The 27,500-nt window shown below is 40.6% G+C and overlaps 1 protein-coding gene across 1 annotated transcript in view; it reads right to left on the reverse strand.

Annotated features, from left to right (window-relative positions):
* The window catches only part of LOC110174899 (adenylate kinase isoenzyme 5), a 262,298-nt gene that overhangs the window by 140,553 nt on the left and 94,245 nt on the right, over window positions 1–27,500 (reverse strand). Inside the window, exon 5 of the mRNA XM_020941015.2 lies at window positions 6,253–6,453. Within this exon, the coding sequence (XP_020796674.2) occupies window positions 6,253–6,453 (201 nt within the window). The remainder of the gene's footprint in view (window positions 1–6,252; window positions 6,454–27,500) is intronic.

Consider the following 27,500-nt stretch of genomic DNA (forward strand, 5'->3'; position numbering starts at 1 on the left):
ATGCAAGGGTTTGCCTGTTAAGGATAATTTAAGGGTCCTGTTGGTCATACCGGTCTCATATTTACTTTGTTTTATGGTGTTTGTTTATGTGCTCATGTTACCCCCTGTCCCAAGACAAATTTCTCCCATGGGAGACAATAAAGGATTATCTTATTAATATTATAATGTGTTTAATTCAGCTTTGCGCACATTTGTTTACGTTTTACCGAAATTAAACTTAAACCCACATGGCTCATTTGCATAAACTATAAGCGCTGAAAAAAACAGCTCTTTCCTTGTGCGCTGATGCGGTTCAGCTTCTATGTTATTAGGTTCTTTTTCTCAGACCTAGAGTGTCAGTTTCGACTGCTCACTAGCGTCACTAGCCTGGATTAAAGAAGCAATCGAAATACGGAAACGTGCCCACAGGACTGTAAACCGGGACGAGGGGGCTTTTTTACTCTCACACACCAGGGATGCTGTCCTGAGGAAGTCGGACTGCAGATGGCGCTGTCGTCCTGCCTCCACCGGTAGGAAGACAGCGCCAAAACCTGTTTAAATCAGCTGACCGAACACGTCACAGCAACATCACGTGACTCTGAGGAAGACGCTAGTGAGCAGTCGAAACTGTCAGGTATGAAATAACACTCTAGGTCTGAGAAAAAGAACCTAATAACATAGAATATTGGAAGACCAAATGAATCTCATTGGTTCAGCTTCTGTCGGACTAAAGGACACGACTCAGTGGAATATGAGTGTTCTTTCTGTGACAGAGGATGTGCTGCTGATGGTGAGTCTGTTCTGTGCGTATATCGCGTTGGAGATGGTTCATGTTAAACTTTTCAGAGATTATACGTGTGCAGAGCTCTTTATTTAACACTCATGTACAGTTACTTCATTTATGTCAGCTACCGTTGTGATGAAAAGATTGAAAGGTGTAAAAAAAATAAGACTCAGCGCAGTAGTGGAGCATGCTTGGTGCTTGTTGGGATACTGAAACTGGGATACTGCGTAATGTGTCATGTAACAGTGCTATCGTGCATGGTATCGACAAACGTTTAACAAGTACGAGTATATTAACGAAGTATTGTATCGGTGCATCCCTAAATACTTAGACAATGGGACGAGTGTGAGCTGATGAAAATTTGTCATAATGTTTTACAACTAGACGATATCCAAGTCTCACAATACGATATTGTAACGGTATGAACCTCACGGTACGATATTTATTATAATATTTATTGTGATATTGTAGGAAAGCTCATGATATGTTGGGAAGGCTCATGATTAACAATATTCCAATCTCTCAGTACGATATTTTCACGATATACATCTCACGGTACGATATTTATTGCGATATTTTGCGGAGGCTTACAAGCAAAACTGTTAATATGCTGCTTTTTCATCTTAAAAAGCCTTGACAAGACTTAATCCAAAGAACTAAGACTTAAAAGTGCTTAAAACTGTTATTTCTACATGTAGTCTGCACTGAAACGGAGCAAAGGATCATGGTCTATGCAGTTCTTTTGTCTTTTTTTTAGTTATTGCTGCACCATAACTCTTAATTTAAGCAAAGAGACTTGTAATTCGATATTATTGTGAGAGCTTTGACGATACAATATCATGATATTTCGATTATTGTTACATCCCTATTTATAATCACAACTAAACACGAAATTGAGAAACTAAAAACTAAGGAAGTGAGCATGGGTGCGCTCCCAGCTCCATCGACTCTGGCTCCACTTGACTTTACACGCAAGAACTTTTCACCCCTTTCTCTTTAATTGCTGCTTTGAACCATCGTAGTACTTTCTTTTATATTATCACAAATATTTAGTCAAGTCATTAGCGTGTTCCCAGCTTATTCAATTAGCTGATAGAGAACACCCCGTGCTTTTCCGAGTCAATCCAGTTATGTAAAAACAAATAAAAGAGAAGAAAAAGAAGAAGAGAGAGCCAGGAGCGCGCAGCAGGAGCACGGCTTCACAAAGACGATTCTGGCGGGAGAAGTGTTTGAAAGTGTAATTGCCGATTCCTACGTGCGGGCCTTAAACGCACTGCTTTGGCATTTTCTCCAGACTTTAACAAAGGAGATAATGTAAGGAGCTCAGCGGGCTTTCTGGAACATTCATCAAATCTCTCTTTTAAACGTTAAAGAGGGGGTATTAAGCGATATGGAGTTTTTGGAGCTTTCTACTGTGTTATAACGTTGGTTCCTCATCAAAAACATGCCTGGAGTCACCTACGCATGTTTGAGTAATTTAGTGATCTCTTCCCGGGCCCTATTCAAACCCTCCTTATGTTTAGCGGTATGAGCCATTCTTCATAAATACACAAGTACATGATACAAAACAACACACTACAACTTCACAAAGACGATGCAGTGTTGTAGTTTCACTAGAAGTGTGTGCGCTAACTGCAATGTGATAGAGCTCTGAAGGGAGAGTGACTTAGCGTGGAGAGCAAAGGAAGGACTTTAGCATTTTCAAGATGATAAAAGTGCCTAGTGTCTCCGCTCAATTTCATTTCTCTCCAGCGACTAGGTCAGGAATCAGAATACATTAATCGGTTCGCACAAACCCCGGAAGTTGTAGACCGCGCACCAGCCAATCAACGAAGAGCTGTGAAGCCATGACGTCAAACTCAAACGGTCGAGATGGTTATAGACGAAGAGATACATTCTGTGTTGGGAACGGTTTCCAAGATCAAGGATTTAAAGCCGGAACAAAGAGAATGTTTGGTGAATTTTATGTTATTGCCCTTCTTCCTACGGGATTTGGGAAAAGCTTATTGTCACAACCAAATAGCGGTAACTGGTTAAATATAAAAAGTACTATCATCGAGCGACCAAATCCTAATGCTGCGAGGTCAGATGGTTTCCACGAAGTGAAACCGGCTGATGAATCAGGCTAGACAAAAGGTAACATGGTGATACAAATATGCTGTGTGTTAGCAGTTAATAAGTTAAAACCAGAACACTGCAGATTGGGTCCTGACTTAAACCAAACCACTTTGAGGAAGTCAGGGGCCGGCCTCCTGCTGGTGCCCAGAGTCAGGACTAAACACGGGGAGTCAGGGTTTCAGATTCATGCAGCTAAAACCTGGAACAGTCTTCCTGAAGATGTGAGACAGACCTCTACTTTGACTCTGTTTAAATCCAGACACAAAACGGTTCTGTTTAGCGGTGCATATAACTGAAAAGTTTTCATTTTGAATTCTGCACACAAATTGCGCTATACAACTAAACTTGCCTTGTCTTGCCTTAATACCACCTAGTACAATACTGCAATACTGATTTGTCTGTTATTAATCTTAATTTAAAGACAAAATAGTGAAATAAAACCACAGGATCGTGTAGAATGGGTTAACACGAACATTTTAAGACCAAAATAACGAGTCTGACAGGAGCAGTTATGAAGAAATGAGAGACAGTTTTTCAATAAAAAGTGAATTGATGCAGCCAGAAATGTGCCTTTGCTCACTTCCTGTATGGAACACTGCAGCTAGTGGGTTACCTATGCCCATATACTGTATTTTCCGGGCTATTAGACGCACTCTTAAGCCTCTAACCCCATCAAATAAACGACTGCCAGCCCCACAATCCAGAGAACCCTATACACGAATCCACTCAGGTGTCCCAGCACGACTTCAGTAAACTACAAAGCCGCACCACCCGCAGCGCACGCAAACACACACGGAGCAGACAGCGACCGCACAGCGAAAAACACCCGACAGACCACACTCATCACTCCACGCCGACGAGGAACGGAACGGAGGAAGGAACCGAAAAAAGTGAGTGCAATGTGCCACTTCTAGACACGACTGAACAACTGAGTCACTGCGAACACGCCGACAATCCAGTTGGTCCCAGACAGCACCCTCCCTACACGCCACAACACTGAACAAAGCCCAGAGTCACCGTGAACGAACAAACAAAGTCCCACTGACCCATCCAACTGTTGTGTTTCATTTAAAGTCTGGTGTGGTTTATTTGTGAAAAAAGTTCGAAAATAGACCATTTAATGACAGTGCGTCTTATAACCCAGAGCACCTAATAGCCCAGAAAATACGGAATATACATATACAGTCTTTGGTCCAAATCGGAAAACTCTCACTTGTATAGAAGCATTAACTATAACAACTAGTGGAGCTTTTGTCGTATGTAACTTTTCTTATGTAACTTTCTGGGGAAGATCACCTACATGTTTGTCTTCATGGAAATATTATTGCATTGCCTGGAATGTTCTGTGGTCTTGTACTGTGGTCCAAAACAAGAAAAATATCTGACAAAGGCTTTTTTTTGCCGAACGAACGTTATTTAAAAATAAAAAAAAAAGCTTTTGGACATTGGCCACCTGAATGTGGAATGCATTTTTTCACTTTTATTTTGCCGTTCCTCGCACCTGCACCTCTACAAGAACTGTGGTGTGCGTTTTCTGTTTCATTTGATTCAAGGTATCTATTGCCATGGAGACAGACAGCACCAGGCTAATTAACAGGTCAGATCTGTGGAGAGGCGCCACTACTCACACACAGCACAGATACAGTTCTGTTTTTTGTTCCAAAGGATTTTCTGCACGTGTGTCTAAGGAGGAATGTTGGGCAGTTACCATGGCGACACAAGCCACACATGAGCACATTTTCAGACGGCTGTGATCAATTCGAGCATCCGTGGCCCCATTTAGGTGTCAACAGGAAGTGACAGGTGAGAGTGACTATCTGAAACAGTCACAAGCTCACTTCCTTAAATGTTATTGTTAAATAAAATCAGCTCTTTCTGGTCAGATTGTGTTAAAATAAAGCTCAGGTTCAAGACAGAGCAGTGCCTCGAGTTAGCGCCACACCCCCAGAGTAATGTTGATGACATCTGCTGCAAAGTATCAGTAATATTTAATACAGATGGAGGCTGATGAATAATGTTAAAATGCAGGTAGTTCATGGCACTCTTCTGTAAACTTTTCATTCACTGATTTCATTTGAACAGAGAAAATCTTTGCAGTATTTGTCTGTGAAAGAAAAGCTGTGTGTGTTTGCGCGTGAGTGTGTGTGTTTGTGTGCGAGTGTGTGGCCTCGCAGCTGCAGATGGATTTCAGAGTGTTTGGATGGTTCTTTCCTCAGGCACTTCTGCACCAGGAGACTCAAGGTAAAACCAACAAAGTGACTCATATTCAAGAGAGGTGGAGCAGCACGGGGGACAACAAAAGACTCACATTCATCTGGGCTTTTCACGCACATTACGTCGACTTACATTCACTTCCTGGACACTGACCCTAAACCTAAACCCATAACTCAACTGTAAATCATGTTATTGATTTAAAGGGACAGTTCAGAATTTTGGACATAGGACCCCATTTCCCAGTGAGCCAGAGTGTTGGAGACGTGTGGAGACACTTTTTAAAATATTCCATCCAGTCCTTGTGTTTGCAGAGGTCGCTGGTGCTAGGCTAGTGCATGTCAATGGCCATAGTTATCCTGCCACTAAAAACAGTCTTACCCACTCCACAAAACACCCGAAGCAAATCTATTATTACACCAGACTGTCAATGTAAATGTTTGTGTTGATAGAATAATTTTAGAAGTAAAACCAACCTTGCGATTGAAGGATTTATGTCTGAGCAGCAGCAGCAAAGTTGTACTTCCTGACAGAAAGTTTGGCAGAGGCGGACTGATATATATGAAAAAATAGTCCCTCAACATGCGACGATTCATGCAATGCAAGGTTAGTTTTATTTCAAACATTATTCTACCCACACAGACATCACATCAACAGTCTGGTGTTATAATTGTTTTGCTTCGGGTGCTTTGTGGAGTGGGTAAGACTGTTTTTAGTGGCAGCAAATACAAGGACTGGATGGAATATTTTAAAAAAGTGTCTCCACACACGTCTCCAACACTCTGGAACTGTCCCTCTAAAGCCACAGTATGAGGGTTTACATACTTTTTGGCACAAAATGGATCACCCAGGGTCCCCAATAAAAATTTGAACCTAGTTCCAATGACCATGTAATAGTATTCCTCAAAATGTAAATACCAATGATTTAAGTTGTAACAAGAAGAATTTATGTAGTTATTCCGAACAGATACTCTTTACATTTGGTTTATTGTTGGTTTGTTGTGTAGACAACCTTTGGGGACTCCTGAAGTGCCTCTGATGCCCCAGGAGGCCCCGGACTGCACACTTAAAGCTTTATGCATGTATTCTTTACCAAGAATACCAATGCACTGTAAAATACCCAAATGAAATGAGCCACAAACAACAGTACAGCTCCTTACAGTGACGATGAGGCCCCGCTCCTGGAAGTACTTGACCAGGGGGATGGTGTTCTGCTTGAAGTTGGTGAGCCTGCGGTCGATGGCTTTGGGGTTGTCGTCAGGGCGTCCCTGTTGCTCCGCCCTCTGCAGCCTCTCCTGCAGCCTCTCCTTCAGATGATGGTTAGTGCAGGCCAAGAACACCACCAGGTCTGGAGTACAGATCTGTCAATAACACACAAACAGAAGGTATTAGAGAATCTGATGAGGCATGATTATGTTAGACTGTCAAATGTGAATTCAAGGCTCTTTCACATTAAAGCCCCATAACTACACTATTTTATAACATTGTTACTTCATCAAAAATAGACCTGGAGTTGTGTTTTGTTTCATTCACACATGTTTAACGCACAATCCCTGCATGTTAAGACAGGAAGTGCTCCACTGCAGGCAGACGTTATCTTGAAAACTACCACTTCATCACCAGGTGGAACAGAGCATTCTGACCTTTGGAGATGCAGACAGACTAATAATAAAGGGTTACTCAAACATGTGTGAATGAAACAAAACACAACTCCAGGTTTGTTTTTAATGAGGTAACAATGTTCAAACAAGGCTTAAAGCTCACATGAGTCAATTTTGCTTCATACAGGACCTGTAAGGTTGTTAACAATTTAATCCTAGATACTTATCAATACCAAAAACAGGGATCAAAACTACATACATTTGAACAAGTATCGATACACAAAAAAAATCACACATTAGGACAATTTTAGAATCAATCTATATCATCAGGTCTATTATAAAAGGCAGAGACGATAATTTGAAAGAAGAAGCACATTAGGATTATTGTGTTATCAAGTTCAAGTACCAAATCTTTTGCTTGAAATTGAGTGGTTTAGAATCATAACAACACAATTTCACACAATTTCACACACAAAACTCAATCAAAAATGGGACTAAACTGAACAATAATAATAAGTGTACTACTCTCACTACTGTAACTGTTACCATGACCCTTAACAAGATTGTACATTTAAGTGTGATCGTGAATTCTAAAGAGGTGGGTAGAGTAGCCAAAAATTGTACTTCAAAATAATATTACTCGACTAGAAGTACAAAGTATTAGTCCAAGAAATTATGAAGAGATCAAGACAAAATCTGGTATTTTCAAGGGACAAACAAAAAATACAGGGTATCCCCGGGTTTGCCTACCCCAAATTTAAGACTTTTTAAAGACCTTTTTAAGACCACTTAAGTGAAAATTAGGACCAACGTCGCACCCATTATGCGGGCGAAAAGCACCAGATCCAGTTCTAAGAATGACCAACCAACTACCGGTTTTATATCTTGAATCTAAGCCTACGTTTCTATGGCGACGGTCCTAATAGAAGACAAAAAATTGGCGGAGCGTTTTCACTTTTTATTCTGCGTTTCAGTGAGCGTTTTCAGGAGGAAATCTGCGTGCATACAGTGACGTGAAAGTGTGTGGAAATCGATTGGCTTTGCACATCAGGCGGCTCCGTGGTGATGTATGTGACGTAAACGTGTACGCGACGTGAGCAGATCTGACCAGAGTTTTGCGTCTTGGACAGTGTAGACGAAACTGATTGTTTACTCATTGCCGCCGACGCCAAAAACCAAAGTACTGCTCGCTCATACTCCAAATTAGACGTTCGTTCATGTTATGTTATTTCACGTTGTTGTTGTTTTTCTCCCCCTCCCTCCATTTAACATTGAACTGCTGCCTGGTTGAGTAAACAAAAAAATAAGCTAATGAAATTTAAGACCTTTGTGAAAAAATAAGACTCAGACAACATAATTTAACACTTTTTAAGGCCTTAATATAGGAACATGAAATTTAAGAAGTTTTTAAGACTTTTAAGACCTCGCGGCTACACTGATAAATAAGACAAACTAAATTCTGAAGCAGGGGAGGAAGAACATAGAGCTTTTGTCATTTTAGACTTACTCACAGTGGGAAGAGGAACCACAACTTTACTCAGGTAAGAGTACTGTTACTTCAGTAAAATATTACACAAGTAGGAGTAAAAGTATGCTGCTAGAAAAGTACTCAAGTAAATGGCTACCCACCTCTGAATTCTATCCACTCTACCACATTTAAGAAGATCTACGGAAGCTCTACAGGGACATTTTTCTCATTCCTATGTCCTTGGGTGAGGGTAGATTAGTATTTTCTTTGTGTGCCACCTGTTGGCTTAGCGCTGCCAGACTACAGGTGCTGTGAGCCTCTCAGATTAGACTTTTTATTTATAGATCAACAGAGAGCTGGGCCTGTCGCAGAGACCACAGCACGTACAGACAACAGAGGGGGGACCAAGTATTTGTTTTGCGAGTCTCAAGTAAGTCTCAAGTCTTCGACCTCAAGTCCCAAGTCAAAGATGAGAAAGTCCAAGTCGAGTCTCGAGTCACTGGCCCGTAAGTCCAAGTCAAGTCCAAGTCGTCTGCTTTGAGCTTCAAGTAATTTCAAGTCTTTAAACCAAAGTACCATTACAGGTTATAGATTTTTGCAATTTATATGACTTTTAAAATAAATTGTACTTAAAAAGTCATGGAAGATTTATATATGAGCCATAGAAATGCAATTTTTTTCTTTTTTTAAATGTCTTATCAAGATCTTAGTGTGACTCATTATGGTCAGAATAGAAAGAATTTAGATTTAAAAGTGCTAAATAATAGTTAATTTGCCATGTAGTTCCCTCGGTTTTACTGTATTGTACTGTATATTACTGTAGTACTTTTTGAGGATACTGCATCACAGTACTTCATTACATCTAAAGTAACAAATAGAGAAGTGGGAGGGACATGTTCCAGTTTGTTCTTTAAAATTAAGCAGTGCATTTATCAACTGCAAAGATAAAAGTATTTTCTAAAAACATATTTTTTAAGAGAAGCATCAAATTTCTCAAGTCACAGGCCTCAATCAGTCAAACTTTATTTACAGAGCGCTTTTCATACAAAAGATGCAACAAAAAGCGCTCAAATCCGAGTCAAGTCCCAAGTCTTAGTCCATTTTATCAAGTCAAGTCTCAAGTCCTAAAAATAGTGACTCAAGTCTGACTCGAGTTCAAGTCACGACGTGCAAGTCCCCACCTCTGACAGACAATCATGGATTATTTATGGAGAGACAGAGTTGGACACAGAACATATTTAAAGGACAGAATTGCTTTGAAATTCCATAAACACGACCTCTCTGTGTCCCCAAATACAGCGCAAACACGATAATTGTAATGCTGATTTATTCTTAATTACAAAAACATTGAACATGATGGACAAGTTGTTTTTGTTTCTGAGTTCTAAAGAAATAAAAAAAAAACAGAATGAGCCTCATAAAAGTTTCTCATTTGGGTTGCCAGTTTCAGTCTAGTTGGTTTAAACCTAAAAATGCCTCTCTGATCTGGGTCGTGACCACCTAAACCCCAGCACCTGCAACCAACCATTAACTCAACCTGTATTAGATTTTTTTCCATTATATTTGAGAAAACAATGTGTTAAAATGTGTTGGCTAATCTCTCTGTTGCAAATGTCTTTCTCATAGATGTAAAAGTGCTTATAAGCTCATTGGGGTGAATTATTGGGCCTTGTATATGTCGTCAAAGTGGTTTTTAGATTGATTTGGTGTTTTTTGAACAAATTGCAGCGTATTTCTGCCACCTTCCCACGTGACAACGAACTAAAGCTGCTACAACGATGACGCGGCAACTACACCTATGACGCGTTTGACGTAGCAGAAAGCGTTTCACACCCGCCTCCCTCCCCCGCTCCACCGTCTCCACCCCGCATCGGCTGAAAATTCCCACATAAACACCTAAACAAAAGCGACAGCATAAGCTCATTGTTCTACACTGCAGTGTACACGATATAATAAGTTTATCTACTGGTGTTTATTAATACTTTATCAATCAGTAATGTTCAGCTGATGCTGACACGATGCTTGAGCTTCGTGCATCTGTTGTGGCAAAAATTATGTATCTCTTGAAGATAAATAATGAATCCATTTGTGAATCCCGATGAGTTTTTGAAATATAGACCAAGGTTTATTCTTGTTAAAGCAGATATGGACAGGGCCTCAGCCTGTCCATATCTGCCCAACAGCCTCTCCCCGCCGGCAGTATGTTCCTACTCCATCTCCCCACCGTATCTCCCCAGAGCATTTGAGCTCTGAGTATTTATACAGAAATACAAGTTACATACATATCAAAGCAGAGTGACTTTGGTTTCAGAGGCTGGTGCTAAATTAACACACAGTTGATGATAACAAAAGGCTTCCTGAAGGAGGAGACAGTTGTCTGATGAATCTTTACACATGTTCATGACTGGTCTGGGTTTCAGGTAGAAATCACATTCATTTACACAAAGACAGATTGAAAGAAATCTTTCCACAATCTAATTTTCTAAACACCTCAAAGTTCTCGTCTGATTCCGGGTCCAACACATGTGGCCGAACGCGCTGTATCGCCATGATGAATAAAAGTTTATTTCTACCACTATCAGGGTGCACGCCTGTCTCTCCCTCCCTCCCTGAGATGGCGGAGGAAGGGCGGCTCACTCAGGGCCTACGTCACGTTTGGAGGGAGGAGTCTGTGCTTTCTCAGGACGGGCGGGGGATGAGCAATAGTCAGTCTTTCATAGTTTCTGGTCTGGTCTCCAAGAAATCAGTAAGATTTAATAACTATTGTGTAATGGATGTTCCAAAACCCAAATTGTGCTTGTATATGTGCAGAAGACACAATGTGAAAAGAGTTATTTTGCATGAGACGGGCCCTTTAAGAAACTAGCAACCCAGGTCCGGATATGATTTCAGTCTCCTTATATATCAGAACGGCCGGAAACCACTCAGTAAATCTGACACATTAAACTGTCTCTAAGCTTGTCATGAGCGTAGGAACAGATTCGGAGGGTGAGGAGATGGACAGCTTGTCATCCTCGGAGGCCTCACAGCACGGGCTCGCTCTGACAGATCGTGTGCAAAACGCTACAATTACAGCACCGCGAGAGAAGAGAGAGAGAGAAGGAGAGAGAAAGAGAGAGAAAGAGAGATTACTGGAGTCCCTCACGCATAACTCCACATAATCAGGACCAACACAAGCCAGCGAGAGGTTTACAGCTGCTCTTTAATGAGGGAGAGATTTCTTTGGTTTAACAAGCGCTACAGTCAGAGCCATTCAGCAGCCATCAAGCGGGTATTTTGTTATGGTCAGGACCCTGCCGAAGCACAGGAGTAATTGTAGATGAGAAGTTCTAAAAGGCACCACACAGCACGGGATGAAAAGGCTTGTTCAAGTTTTTGCAAAGGACCAGTTGTTAGCGAATGGTTGAGTGAATCCGTGAAAACGCTGCAAGATGGATTTTTGGAGCTATCCACTGTAATATCAATTTTGCCACAAGAGGGGGTGTTTTATTTCTACGGCAGGGGTCTTCAGTGTTGCTGGAGCAGGGACTTCCTACTATATATATGGCATACAGTTGTACAGTAGTTCAGCATTCGCCCACTGATCTGAAGGTTGGCGGTTCGATTCCAGCTTTCGACATAAAACATCACAGTTTGAGTGGTCAGATCCACTGACCCACAGTTTGGCTGGTGTGATTCCAGCTCCCACAGATGAATGCTGTTGTTGTGTCCTTGGGCAAGACACTTAACCCACCTTGCCCACAGTGTCTGCGTGCACTAGTGTGTGAATGCGTGTGTGAATGGGTGAGTGGTTCCTTGTTGTAAAGCGCTTTGAGGGCCTTGATCATGCTGATTCACCCAATATCTTGTACCTTGGAATGACAACCGGGTGAAAAACACGTATGACTATCTATAGTTCTATAAAAGACATGTTTTTCTGTACTTTGAGATGCCACGAAGCAGAAAACTGATGTATGTGGACCCCGTGGCATGTACCCACCCATGATAAAGTGTGATAAAGTGCACCGGGTCAGCGTTATTGTTCATTTTCTTGCTGTATACGCTAAATCAACAAGTTAATGTTTTGTCAGATGTGTGGTATAAAGCTACCCCTCACTGTGAGTTGGGCAGAGGCGTCGTTCCGGGGTGACAGTTGTACTTGGTAATCAATACTGAATCCCTCTCAATGGAAAATGCTGAAATAAAGTGGCCTGCTTTCTCGGATCCTTCCATCTTTTGTGCTTCTTTCTAGGACACGCACTGAACCTTCCGAAAAAACCCACAGTGGAAAAGCGCTATAGAAAAATGTGACTATTTGACCATTTACCAATTGTGTTTTATATTAAATTGGGCCAAGTGTCATGTATAAACAGAGCTACTCTGTTATTGTACGTTCAGTACTAGGAGGGTATTTCATTAGCCTGATTCATCAGCTGGTGTCACTTCGTAGAAACCGTCTGACCTCGCAGTGTTAGATTTTGTTCGCTCAAGGGTAGGCGGGTACTTTTTATCATTTAACCAATTGATGCTATTTGTCGCTAACGGGGATAACTGGTATATTAAGCTTTTCCCAAATCCCGTCGGAAGAAGGGCAAAAACGTCTTTCCCCTTGATGAAATTCAACAAACATTCTCTTTTTTTACGGCTTTAAATCCTCGATCTTGGGAATCATTCCCAACATTGAATATATGTCTCTTCGCTGATTGGCTGATGCCCGAACTCACATTTCTGGGTTTTGTGCGAACCATCTATTGTATTTTGATTCCTGACCTAGCTGCTGAAGAGAAATTAAATTAAGTGGAAGCACTAGGTGGCGCAGTCTGGCTAGTATTTCATTAAAATAGTTTAACAACTCCAGGCTTATCCTGAAATCCTGAGCTGAAACTGGCTCCATCTCCAGTTTAAAGGTTGTATAGAGGATTTTTTTAAGGGAAGAGAAATACAGCGACAGTCCTTGTGTGCGTTCAGAATTACTGTTGAAGTTTCCTGTCTAGAAGTAATTCAGCGACCGACGCGTCAGGTTTTAGACGCTTCGTCTGCTTCGGTTGCGCCATCGCTGGACGAGATCTCCAAGAATCACCTCAGTTTGTCTTCGCTCCTTTTCCACTTCTCTTCTTCTTTCAGCGACCTCAAAAACGGACTTTCTTTTGCGGCGAACCGGTCGTGGATTCTCGTCCGCCGTCGCGACAAACTTTGTGCGAAATGCGAGGAAGCGACAGTTCGAAAAAGCCTCTAAGAACCGCTGCGTAAACCACATAATCCCCGCGCTCCGACGAGTCAGTTATACTAGGGAGTTTGATTGACAGCCTAACAGCCAATAGAAAATGAGGGAGCCTCGTTTTCTATTGGCTGATGTTTATCTGGCCTCAACACGTCCACAGTTGATAGATTTTCTTTCTTTTTTTTTTGGTCATCATAATTACAAAGCTGCTGCGTCTCTGTAATGATATTTTAATCTTTCACTGACAGTTTGAAACTAAAAAAAATCCTCCATACAACCTTTAAGCCTCAACTCGTTTCATGACAGAAATAAACCTGAGTCTGACCAAAGCCACTCAGACCTGAAGTTTCAGCTGTACTTTGTGAGCGCTCGCGGTGACTCTGAGAAGACCAGAGCATCAGAGCAATGACATCACGGAAAATGGGCCCAAAATATGACTTTTTTAATGATCTGACGAAACGAGAGAGGAGCCACGGCGCGCACCCGCAGAGTCTGATTCGGGACACAGGAACTTTTGAGGTCATTCTGATCTGAGGAGCAAGAGAAAAGACACGACTACTTTCCCGTTCACTCCGTGGGTAGAGAGGAGGTGGGCTGTAGAGTGTGGAGCCTGGTTAATTCTCCCGGGAAATGAAGTTGTCTCTCCCCTTCCTGATGCGCGGTAGTACGTGCAGAGCTTAAATTCCACTGTGCGTAAAAGTTAAGCTGGAACAGAACTCTTCACATGTGGCCTAGAAGAAACAATAAATCCGGGCCGACGTGTTTACAGTTTGACAGGGAGACGAGAGATGAGGGAATGAAGAGAAAGAGACAGGTGAAAGAAGGCACAGCCAGAACCCACTGAAACCCACTGTTATAAAAGTAACAAATTACTGTAATGCGTTGTTTTTTGCTGTAACACAGTAATGGAAATGGTAATGTTTTACTCGGTACAAATGTCAGTGACGTTACAAAGCATTTTTAACCTGTATTAAAGTGGTGGGTTTTTCATTTTACTTCATACAAATTCGCTAAAATCACTGGGATCAGCAGCGGTGAAATGCCATCGTTACGGTCCGAATGTCGAGACGGGCCCGGAGGTGCGCCCATGTAGACCGTCAGGTGACCGTGGGCGAAAGGACTGGTGTAGAACTCTGCACTCCAAGGGGCTAAACGCAGCCGAGCGCTTTGCGGACACTCTGGGGCTCGGGGTTCTCTCACCTAGTTTAGACCTGGTTTAGACCTGGTTTAGTCCTAGTTTAATCCTGGTTTAGACCTGGTTTAATCCAGGTTTAGACCTGGTTCAGTCCTGGTTTAGTTCTGGTTCAGCTCTGGTTTAGTCCTGGTTCAGTTCTGGTTTAATCCTAGTTTAGTCCTAGTTTAGACCTGGTTCAGTCCTGGTTTAGTTCTGGTTCAGCTCTGGTTTAGTCCTAGTTTAGTCCTGGTTTAAACCTGGTTTAGTCCTAGTTTAGACCTGGTTCAGTTCTGGTTTAGACCTGGTTTAGTCCTGGTTTAGACCTGGTTCAGTTCTGGTTTAGACCTGGTTCAGTCCTCAGTTCAGTCCTGATTTAGATCTGGTTTAGTCCTGGTTCAGCTCTGGTTTAATCCTAGTTTAGTCCTAGTTTAGACCTGGTTCAGTCCTGATTTAGTTCTGGTTCAGCTCTGGTTCAGTCCTGGTTCAGTCCATATACCGCGCAAAAGTTCGGCATTTTCACTCGCCGATTGTTCTTTGACAATCAGCGACAGTTATTTTGGTGAGAATAATTTAAAAGCAATGCAATAGTCGTGTAATATTCTGCATTTTAAATACAGTAATATTGTAATATAACAAATTAATTTGAAATTACAGTAACAAGTCATAAATAACACATTACAGTTTTGAAGTAACTTGCCCAACACTGCACATAACATATTTATATATCACCATGTTACCTTTTGTTGTGTTGAATATGCTATATTTTTTGAAGCTCTGAGTCCTACCTCCCTTTGCTCTCCGTGCTAAGTCACCCCCCTTCAGAGCGCTATCACGACACAATCGGCGTGCGTTCTAGTTCAGCCCTGCACTTGCCTGTCTCTAGTGAACTAAAGGTAAAAGGAGCCATTAAATTGAAAACCTACAGCTTCATGACGGAGCATTTTGAGCTTTAGAGATGTAGACAGACTAATAATAAAGATACTACAAAATGAAATGAAACAAAGCACAAGTCTGGATATGTTTTTGAGGAGGTAATAGCATTATAACATGGCTTAAACCTCACAAGATAATATATGACATTTAAATATCTCTGATTCAAGGTCTGTACTGTTTATGTTTTCAGGTAAATCATACTGAAATCCATTTTTCTTTGAGTAGAAAACTCATTTGGTGTAAATCCATTAGACGGGTGTATGAGAGAAACAGAGATAAACACAAACTGGCCTCTCAGCGAAGGTCAGACAGCGCGCAGGCTCTAATGCAGCTGATACAGACCAGACTCCAGACCTGATACGACGCAGGAAGCACACGAGGAGCACACGACCACGGAGACAGAGCAACTATGGACACGCTGGAGATGAGAACCTACAACCACAGACTGTATAAAAGAGGAGACTAAAGGCCGTCTCACACGACAGGACAATTTGCCCGATTTTGGCTGCGAGTGGCGTGACCTAGGGGTGGGCGATATATCGATATTTTAAATATATCGAGATATGAATTCTGACATATCGTATATATCGATATAATGCTCATATTCAATTTTGATTTCGCTGCTTTGCTTGTTTATCTTCTCTCTCGTCGCCCCCGCCTCCCTGATTTTGTTCGCTCGTGTCTCCTTCAATCCTCACTACCAATGTGAACGCTGAAAGTTGTTGCCAGTGAAAAGCTTCAAGCACCACGAACCCTTTTCCACCATTTACAGACAAAACCACCAGCAGCACATCCTCATATTCCACCGAGTCGCGTCCTTTAGTCCGAAAGAAGCTAAACGAGTTGAGCTGCGTGAGAAGTGCTGTTTATGCAAATGAGCCATGTGCTTAAGTTTCATTTCTGTAAAATGTAAACACACGTGCGCAAAACTGCATTAAACACATTATTATCTCAAACGGGCTGATGTGGCTCTAGAGTCGTTATGTTTTATTTATTGTAAAGTTTAATAATGTAAAGTTTATTTATGCAGAAGATTTTATTCAATAATCTGCTGCAGTGTCACTTGTACAATAGTGTTTGGAAACGTTGGGTTTGATCTGCAGTGGATTGTGGGATTAAACCTCAGAGCTCCTTACTGCTGGATAATAACATGGATCTGTTAAAATAATGAACATCCTGAGCTTCTTCTGCTGAAGGAGCTCATGGTTCTGGTTCTGGTCTGGATAACAGAGTTAAAGCAAAGATGAGCTTGAGTTGAGTTGTTTTATTTATGAATGAAAAGAAGGAAATTGTATTATTTATTTATTTTAATTAAATGTATTATTTCTTTTATCTTATAGTTAAATTATTATTTATGTAATTAGGGTTTTTTGTAATCTTAAATGTTCCTATATGAACTGCCGACCTCTTACACTTTAATTAAAAAAAAAAAAAGACCTTGTGGAATTTGGCAGATTTGTTTTTGCAGTTTTCAGTTTTAGGGGGTTATTTTTTCTTGAACATATATCGAGATATATATTGTATATCGAGATATAGCAAAATATATCGAGATATATTTTTTGATCCATATCGCCCAGCCCTAGCGTGACCCGACTTTGTGTCTTCGTGTGTGTGTCAGTGTGACTCTGAGCTGCTCTGTCAGATCGTAACCATCAAACATTAACAACGCAGCAACAATTATTATCTACTAGGGTGCAAAGATATCCAAGTCTCATGATACGATATCATCATATTTATTGGGATATCGTGGGTAAGCTCACAATTAGGGATGTAACAACATCCAAATCTCTCAGTATGATATTTTCATAATAAACTTTCATTTCTGTTCTGTGAATGTGACTTTTTTAGTATCAGTAACTGCTGGAATCATTATCTAGTTTTGATACTAGTTTAAGTATCGATTAGTATCAGATTTTCGATACTTTTGACTTTTTTGGCTGTGCAATTAACTGAATTTTGATCACGATTTCATTTTGTATCAGGCAATCTCCAAACTCATTTAATCGAGTTGAAATGATTTACATGCCGGTGAAACTGAGGACCGGGGCGTGACGACTTTAGTTTCGCAAGGATTCACTTGTATATTTATTTTATTTTTTAAATATAGAGATTGTAGAACAGCTGGATATATAGTTTATTTTGGATACATTTATATTTTTCTATGCCTTATTTCATGTTCAAAGTATATTTTATTAATTTTAGGTTTTATATGCAAAACTGCTCTAAGGCAGTGTTTTCCAAACTTTAATGGGGACCCATATTTTAAAAGTCACAAACCTTCATGACCAAGTCAATAGAAATTATTCATGAATCCATCCGTGGTTGCCATTATTGAACATTAATGAGAATATTTTATTGTTTACTCAAGTTTAAAACAATGAAAAACAGTAATTGAAGCGGCAATAAAAGGATCCATAAGTCGCCTATTTGGACATTAAATGTAGCCCATTTCTTTTTCTTTTCAACATTCAATTAAACCAGCAATATTGGAGCAAAATAGTCAATAAAATAATTACAAAAAGATTAGAAATTATACAAAACGTGTCAACATTTCAACAATTCTAATGAGATAAGTGGGCCTGTCTGTGTTTTCAAAGCGCTTTCCAGTCAGAAGAAGAGCACAACACACATATTAGGTGCATATCAGACAACCCCAAAAGAATCTCTTGGGACCCAAATGAGGGTTGCGACTCTAAGGTACATAGTTGTAGCTTATATTTATTTTCAGTTTGAGAGTTTTTGAGAGAGAGAAATGCTGAATAAATGCATCGTGTAACTACAATTTAATCGTTTGAATGTCCATGATTTCAATATTGACCAAAACAATCGTGATAATGATTTTTTTTCCATCACCGAGCAGCCCTACCTTCTTCACTACACTTCTTAAAACCTGGAGACATGAAGACGACCTGAAGTTATCATACACTAGTAGTTAATCCAGTGTCATCTCGTCTCACCTCCTCCCCCGCTACAAACTCTTCCAGCTTCTCCCCTAACGAGCTTCTCACTTTGCATTCAATCAGAGCGGGGCCAAAAATAGTTGCCACGGTGATATTTATCAGAGAGCTCAAAGCCGAGACCGCGCTGCCAGTCGGGGAAGCCAAATTCAGTTTCCATGGCGACACGGTGGCCTAGATTCTCCCGCAGCTTGTTTTATTACCGCACGGAAATGGCCACTTGATACAGATTGTGTTGATACTTGTGTTATGATGTAATTTAGGGACGGGGAAAGCGCTGATGGGGTGCTCTCATCCAAACAAGTTATTATTTTGAATTGGGGTGATTTATTAGTTAAGGGTATTGCACTGTAACGGACTGATTTGGTGAAAGAACTGAAGAAATGACAAATTAAAGGTATGAAGGTACTGTATTTTCTGCACTATAGGGCGTTCTGGATTATTAGGCGCACGTCATTGAATGATCTATTTTCGAACTTTTGTCACATTTGGGTCCAGTCAAGTGGTAACGGAGGGAAACAGAGGGCAGATTTTTTTACATTCAAATGTCTCTTATTCAGAAACTAGAGGCACTATTGAAATAAGTAAAGTATCAGAATGTAGGAAAGAGTTACACTCCAACAGGGTAAAGTTAAACCTGTGATATTCTTTCAAGTTGTTGACAAAAAATTTAAAAACTCACATCGGTAACGGAGGGAATGAAATATACAGCACTTTTTGGGCAATAAATACAAACAGTGATAACTCTTGGTTCTCACTTACATATCCTTAACAAACTGGTTTGAATATTTTTTCTACCATATGGTACAAGATTAGGTTGAAAAACCTCTTACTTTTTGAGTCATGAGATTTTTTATTAAGAAAGGTCATGGTAACGGAGGGAAAAGTAACGGAGGGAAAATTGTGCAAACAAGTAGAAGGTGCAGGATTTTACATAATTTGTCGCTTTTTTCTTCTGAATACTTTAATATTACTTCAAAATGAAAGGAAACTATTTCTATAAAATATATCAGTCCTTCCAAGCAAATTTTTATCATTTTAAATACTTTTTTTTTGTGGAAAAATCATGTACCTTCATCAACAGTTCAAAGATCGAATAACACAAGATATGATGAAATACATCCATTTATTTACATGATTTTCAGGTCTTTGAAAATTGGGAAATAATTTTTGTTCCATGTTTCATACATGGTCTGTTTAAAACATATGTAACTTTAGAACCAAAAATGGTACAGAAAAAAGGTAAACAGTTTCATAAACTAGAGTACATATGTATCTGATCAATACATTTTTATATCAGATGCATTAACTTGAATTTTTGGCCTTGCTGTTTACTTCTGCTTGACCAGGCCCCTTTGCCCAATTTTAGCTGTGATTGGTGTGACCCGACTTCGTGTCTTCATGTGCGAATTTGAAGCCGCTGCACTCCTCACGTGAGTGGTGTCAGTGTGACTCTGAGCTGCTGTGTCAGATCATCACCAGAGAAGTGACAGACACAAAGACGCAAGATACAAACTTGGGATACAGCGAAAATAACGAGTGGATTTTCTTCCTCACCTCTCGTAAAGTGGTACATTTTAAGTGCAGCATCTCATCCACATCATCCATAGAAACTGTGCTCCGCAAATAATGACTCCAGTCCACAAAACAACGCTATTAATCCAGTTTGAGGTGTTCTTTAAAAGTAAAAAGGTGAGAGTATTTCCTCACGTGTGTCTGTTTACATCCACACAGCACGAGGATCAAGATTAATGAAAGTTACTACTTGTGTGGACTTTATCGCCAAACTTACATGCATTAAAAATCTTGTATCTGAAGGATTGCACCACATTTCACAAATAATAACACAGATTTGACTTGCATCTAGACTAAGGGCCTGTCCATCCGATAAACTTTTTTGGTTGAAACAGTGAAGTTTGTATTTGTTTTGGCCTTTCGTCCACATGGAGCCGGTGTTTTGAGTGGGTGAAAACTGTGTTTTTTGAGAACAGGTTCCAGAGTGGAGAACTGTTGGATTTTAAGACCAAGTTATTCTAATAATTGTCATCCAAAACTTATGACTACAAATGAAAACTTATGTTTATCTTTTGCAAAACAAAATGGCTACATAGGTTAGGTTAGGCTGCTTTATTCGTACCCGTAGGCAAATTTGTTTCGCAGATTTGAGAGGCGGGTCCCACATTTCAGATTTCACTCATCCACTTCATCATCAAGAAACACGTATAAAACACAATTACAAAATAAAGTGTCACAGAGCTCCAGTGTAGAATGGTTTGTTCCATCAACAATTAGTTAAATTAACTCATCACGCCTGGCTAAAATCACAATAAATATTAAATATATATAAAAAAACACACAATTTTTTCAAGACAAACATACTAAAATTGATTGATAAATAGATTACAATTTATTCATAAGTATGATAGCGGCTGGAATGAAGCTCCTTTTAACTCCTCTTCAGATTAAAAGCCTCTGACGATCGAGAAGCAGCTGAAACTCTGAGTTTATTGGATGTTGCACGTCTTTTAAAATACTCTGGGACATCCTCTGTACCTGTGTTGAGTTCAGAGAGTAAAGGCGGCTCTGAGGATGGACAATCACCTCACTCGTCCATTATATATTTGTGGGATACACCTAAAATAGGCTAAATTACCTTAAAGTTAAAAAAAAAAAACTGTGATGGGATATGCATTATTATTACTGTCATTGTTTACAGTGCCACATACAGGTGTGGCATATGTATCACATCGTTTTCACTCAGTCCATTGTCGTCTGGATGTGAATATTTTCTGATCCGACACGTGTGTGGAGGCGAATTTTTTTCAGTGTTCAGGAGCGTTGTCGTGACGTAGCCTAAAAGTGCATCGTGCAATCTTCTGACCACTTAAGAGTCTCAAAGCGAGTCGTTTCAGACGCGAGGTGCACTCACAACTTTCAGGCCTGTGGTCCGCAGACGTGTCCCGCTGAAGCGATCGGAGGTTTAAAATCTCATAAAATTCTCCTCGTTTCTGTGCTGCACGCTTTTTGTTGCACGTTTAAAAATCGTTCAAGACTGAAAAATCCTGTGGTGTGCGTCGGTCTTTAGCTTCGAGACACAGTGAGAGGATTTCGGTTTCCAACTGGAGACAGTAAAAGCTAATCTGACTCTATTTCTGGCTACAAAATCACTACTAAAATGAGGCAGAAATATTGCTGTCAAAGCTGCGAAAATGAAAAAGTGCTTATTTAAAATGTAACACAACTATTACTCTGAGAAAGACTTACTCGCTTGTCTGGAATTCTGTTTGCTCCATTGAATTCTAAAGAAGATATGGACTCTCATACTTGAACACATATTATAAATTGTTCGTGCAGTTAGAATGTAGTGTCCTTGGACTTAGCAAATTGTGAATTAAATGGATGTAATGTGTTTTGTGGTGTATTTTGAAGGTCTATAGGGACATATATGAAGTAGTCTTATTCACTTTAAAGCATGTACTTGTATTCTGTTAGAAGTATGAGTGGATTTCTGAAGTACATTTAGCCCTGGAGAAATATTTTAAAGGTTGTATGGAGGATTTTTTTTTGTTTCAAACTGTCAGTGAAAGATTAAAATACCATTACAGAGACGCAGCAGCTTTGTAATTATGATGACCAAAAAAAAAAAAAAAAAACGAAAATCTATCAACTGTGGACGTGTTGAGGCCAGATAAACATCAACCAATAGAAAACGAGGCTCCCTCATTTTCTATTGGCTCTTAGGTTGTCAATCAAACTCCCTAGTATAACTGACGCGTCGGAGCGCGGGGATTACGTGGTTTACGCAGCGGTTCTTAGAGGATTTTTCGAACTGTCGCTTCCTCACATTTCTCACAAAGTTTGTAGCGACGGCGGACGGGAATCCACGACCGGTTCGCCCCAAAAGAAAGTCCGTTTTTTGAGGTCGCTGAAAGAAGAAGAGAAGGGGAAAAGGAGCAAAGCCAAACTGAGGTGATTCTTGGAGATCTCGTCCAGCGATGGCGCAACCGAAGCAGGCGAAGGGTCTAAAAACTGACGCGTCGGTCGCTGAATTACTTCTAAACAAGTCACTTCAACAGTAATTCTGAACGCGCACAAGGACTGTCGCTGTATTTCTCTTCCCTTAAAGAAATCCTCTATACAACCTTTAAATCCATATCTGCTTTTAAGGTTTTGTTGCAGATGCAGCTTTTTCAAGTTTCGATACCGATTTTGACACTGCATCCATTTATATCGGCTGAACTGATATTTGGAAACTGATTTTGTGTTTTATAGAAAATGCAAAAATAAGTATTCAGCTTGTAGTTCTTGTGTTCTTTTGTTCCGTTTGAAGTACTTGTACTAGCATGTTGTGTATTATTTCCAGCCTGTACACACATCGCAGTAGCTCCATCTGTCTGGATAAACCGGGCCGCGCTGGGGTCACTTCCTCTACACTTCCTCTCGCCAACTCACACTCTCGCTCCACGCAAATGTCGCCAACTGGTTTCTACACAAGAATATTCGAGTCCTGGTTTAATCCTGGTTTAGTCCTGGTTAAATCCTGGTTTAGTCCTGGTTTAATCTTGGTTTAGTAATAGCTGAGTTATGGTTAAATCCTGATTTAGTCCTGGTTAAATCCTGGTTTAGTCCTGGTTTAATCTTGGTTTAGAAATAGTTGAGTTGTGGTTAAATCCTAGTTTAATCCTGATCTTTGGTCCTAGTCTCTTCCTTGTAAACTTGCTTCAGTATGATTTTGGACCATATAAATGTGACCCGGTTTGGACTTGGTTTTTGTTTAGTCCTGTTTTAGACCTGGCTTAGTCCTGATTCAGTCAATAGTTATTACACCTTAGTCCTGGTCTATAGTATTTCTTGGTTTAGTCCAGGTTTGGTTCTGGTTTAGACTGGGTTTAGTTTAGTGACATTGTCCTGGATTAGGCCTGCTTTAGTACTGGTTTAGACCAAGACTGGTTAGGTTCTGGTTAGGTTGTTTTGGTTTAGTCCTGGATTAGACTGGTTCAGTCCTGGTTTAGTCCTGGTTTATTTATGGTTTTGACTCATTTTGGTCCTGTTTTAGATGATTTAGTCCTGGATTAGTCCTGAATAAGACTGGTTCAGTCCTGGTTTAGCTCTGGTTTAGACTGGTTTTGGTCCTAGTTTAGATGGTTCAGTCCTGGTTTAAACCTGGTTTAATAGGTTTAGACCTGTTTTGGTACTACATTAGTTATGGTTTAGACCTGGTTCAGTTCTAATTTAGAAATGGTTTAGACCTGGTTTACTTCTTGTTTTGACTCATTTTGGTCCTGCTTTAGATTATTTAGTCCTGGTTTAGTCCTGGTTTAGACGGGTTCAGTACCGGTTTACTTCTGGTTTTGACTAATTTTGGTCCTGTTTTAGATGGTTTAGTCCAGGTTTAGACCTGGTTTAGCTCTGGTGTAGACTGGTTTTGGTCCTAGTTAAAATGGTTTATTCCTGGTTTAGACCTGGTTTAGTCCTAATTTAGTCCTGGTTTACTTCTGGTTTTGACTCATTTTGGTCCTGTTTTAGATTATTTAGTCCTGGTTTGGTCCTGGTTTGGTCCTGGATTAGTCCTGGATTAGACGGGTTCAGTACTGGTTTAGTCGTAGTTTAGACCTGGTTTAACTCTGGTTTTGACTCATTTTGGTCTTGTTTTAGATGATTTAGTCCTGGTTTAGTCCTGGATTAGAAGGGTTCAGTACCTGTTTAGTCCTGGTTTAAACTGGTTTAGCTCCGGTTTAAACTCATTTTGGTCCTAGTTTAGATAGTTTAGTCCTGGTTTAAACCTGGTTTATTCTTGTTTAGACCTGGTTTAATAGGTTGAGACTGGTTTTGATTCTATATTAGTTCTGGTTCAGACCTGGTTTAGATCTTGTTTTAATTCTGCTGTATCCCAGGACTTTTAAGGGCACATTTTGGCATTGTTTTGTAGATTTTAGACCCAGTTTAGTCCTGATTTACTGGTCCAGTTGAGTCCTGACAGTCAAACGCAGTCACTTCGCAGACACATTAGCGTAAACTTAAACAGTGCTTCAGATGTTTTTCGAGAAAGCCCGAGCGCTGCGGTCGTCTCTCAGCCTCCCGCTCAAATAAAAGCATGTCATTTTACACTCCAGCACTTTCCCCTCAGAGCTTCAAGTGGACTCAAACTGAGAACCACATGGAACCACTAAAACTTTGCCTTGTTTCTCTTACAGAATTGTCTGACAGTCGCAGAATAAGTAAAAAAAGTATTATTTTTCACATATTTTTGACCATTATTCACTTTTAAATGTCACAAATCCCGTTAATTCAATCAGTGTTGCACTCAAAACACAATCTTATTAAGACTTTAAGAGTTTAAGAGGAGGCAGGAGTGTCGCCTCTCCACAGATCTGACCTGTAACTTGGTCTGGTTTGGTGTCCATGAAGATAGAAAAGAAGCATTTCATTGACCCTTCATCAGAAAATTTACACAATGCACCTTTAAATCTGGAATATTTTACTTTATTTGAGAAGATTCGACTTGTGTTTTTCTTAATTCAGGCAATATTATATTTTATTTCTTATTTTAAAGTCCAAATAGTTGTTGTTTTTCCTTTTCTTAAGTGTAGCAAAGATATATTTTCATACTTTAAGTACAAAAAGTCTTAGATAATTTGACTTACTTACTCAAATCAAGATAAAACATTCTTCATTCATGTACCGTATTTTTCAGACTATAAGGTGCACTTAAAATCCTTTAATTTTCTCAAAAGTCGACAGTGCGCCTTATGTATTAATTCTGGTTGTGTTTACTGACCTCAAACTGATTTTATGTGGAACACGGCACTCAAAAATCTGTCAAAATGTTTTAATACGACTTTGTTAAGCTACGAAGCTGCAGAGCTTGATAGATTGTCAGAACAATTCGGCTACTGTAGTCAGGAGCCTTGCAGAGTCTGACAGAACTAAGTGTTTTTTTTTCAGAGCTTATAGTTTATGCGAATTAGTCATGTGGTTTTAAGTTTTGTTTCTGTACAATGTGAACAAATGTGCGCAAAGCTGCATTAAACACATTATTACTCAATGTATGTTTGAGTCGTTCTCGTAGAAAATAAAAACAAACTCAAATTATCCACCCACATTCACATTCATAATCCACATTCACCAAGACAGGGAGGCAACGCGGGGCGAGTTACACCACGATCTGCCAATAGATTGTGGACGCCTGGGCTAAGGATCAGCCTCAAGTGTCGTCCGAGCTTTCACGAAGACCAGAATCATCACTGAACAGCTAAATAACAGTGACGAGACCAACTCGGATAATGACGAGAGGGATCAGAGCTTGATGCCGAAATCGCCCAACTGTTAAACTCAGACACTGAAGATGAAGAATTTAATGGTTTTGTGGAAGAAAGAGTGAGTATTTGTGTTACAACTGAACAATGTTGACAGTTATTGTGAATGAGTTGGATAAAGTTTGACTTATCTGACTGTTTTGTTTCGCTTAATGTGGCTTATAATCTTATAATAACACTGATAACTGTTAATTTGTTTTATTATTTTTTATTATTATTTATTATTCTGTATAATGACAATAAAGGCTTTCTATTCTATTCTCTTCTATAATCCGGTGCGCCTTATGTATGAAAATAGACGAGAGAATTCAACATTATTAATATTGCACCTTTATAATCCGGTGCGCCTTATAGTCCGAAAAATACGGTAATCGTAACTTGGCTATATTTTCATTTTTGCAGTGTGGTGACTCAAATGCTTAAATGCTTTTCTCCATGGAGAATTTATTGCTTTGTCTGGAATGTTTCACAGTATGGCATTAAACCTTTTTATCTTCATGGAAACCAAACCAGAAAAAGTTACAGGTCAGCTCTGCGGAGAGGCGACCCCGCTCACAGTCAGAATGTCTGTTTTTCTAGGCGTTTTTGAGCCATAAAACCAAATGGAATTGAATAAATGTAAAGTAAAGCTGTTTAAAGTCACACTGTGGAACATTCCAGGCAGAGCAATGACATCTCCATGGAAACAAGAAGGTGACAGACCCCCGACTAAAAGGTTACACAGTGCACTAGCAGAGTTTGGGGCTGTCTTTTGTGTTTTATGCGTGTTTTTGTCATGTTACTTCCCGACGTCGACTGTAAATATATTCAAATTTTTCCGCTTTATTACCTCCTATAGGGAATTCTGTCTATATTCTACGTTTGAGTGATCCGCGAGTCCCACCGGATTGAACCCGTCTGGAGCAATCATTTCTATATGTTCTTTTTTTTTTTCCAGTCCCTGTCCAACCCAAGGCCTGCTGACTGACAGGTGCGTGTAGTCGACAGGTGCACAGGCCAGAGTGAGAGATAAAACCTGTGTGTGGAGAATATCAGGCGTCCTGGGACCGGCTCATTCACACCTCTGTAAATGTCCATGTGATGTTCTAAAGGACAGAACAGCGGGATGCAGGGAGGAGGAGAGAGAGGAGGAGAGGGAGGAGAGGAAGGAGGAGAGGGAGGAGAGAGAGGAGAGAGAGGGAGGAGAGGGAGGAGAGGAGGAGGAGGGGAGGAGAGGGAGGAGAGAGAGGAGGAGAGAGGGAGGAGAGAGAGAGAGAGGAGAGAGGAGGAGAGAGGAGGAGAGAGAGGGAGAGAGAGGGAGGAGAGAGAGAGAGAGGAGGAGAGGGAGGAGAGAGAGAGGAGAGAGAGGAGGAGAGGGAGGAGAGAGAGAGAGAGAGAGGAGGAGGAGAGAGAGGAGAGAGAGAGAGAGAGGAGAGGAGGAGAGAGGAGAGAGGAGGAGAGAGAGAGGAGAGAGGAGGAGAGGAGAGAGGAGAGAGAGGAGAGAGAGAGAGAGGAGAGAGAGGGAGGAGAGGAGGAGGAGGAGGAGAGGAGGAGAGAGGAGGAGAGAGGAGAGAGAGGAGAGAGAGAGGAGAGAGAGGAGGAGAGAGAGGAGGAGAGGAGGAGGAGAGAGAGGAGGAGAGGGAGGAGAGAGGGAGAGAGAGGAGGAGAGAGGAGGAGAGAGGAGGAGAGAGGAGGAGAGAGGAGGAGGAGAGGGAGGAGAGAGAGGAGAGAGAGGAGGAGAGAGAGGAGGAGAGAGGAGGAGAGAGAGGAGGAGAGAGGA

Source organism: Boleophthalmus pectinirostris, unplaced genomic scaffold (assembly GCF_026225935.1).
Source record: "Boleophthalmus pectinirostris isolate CB_2022bp ecotype Guang Dong unplaced genomic scaffold, ASM2622593v1 HiC_scaffold_16, whole genome shotgun sequence".
NCBI classification, from domain to species: domain Eukaryota; kingdom Metazoa; phylum Chordata; class Actinopteri; order Gobiiformes; family Gobiidae; genus Boleophthalmus; species Boleophthalmus pectinirostris.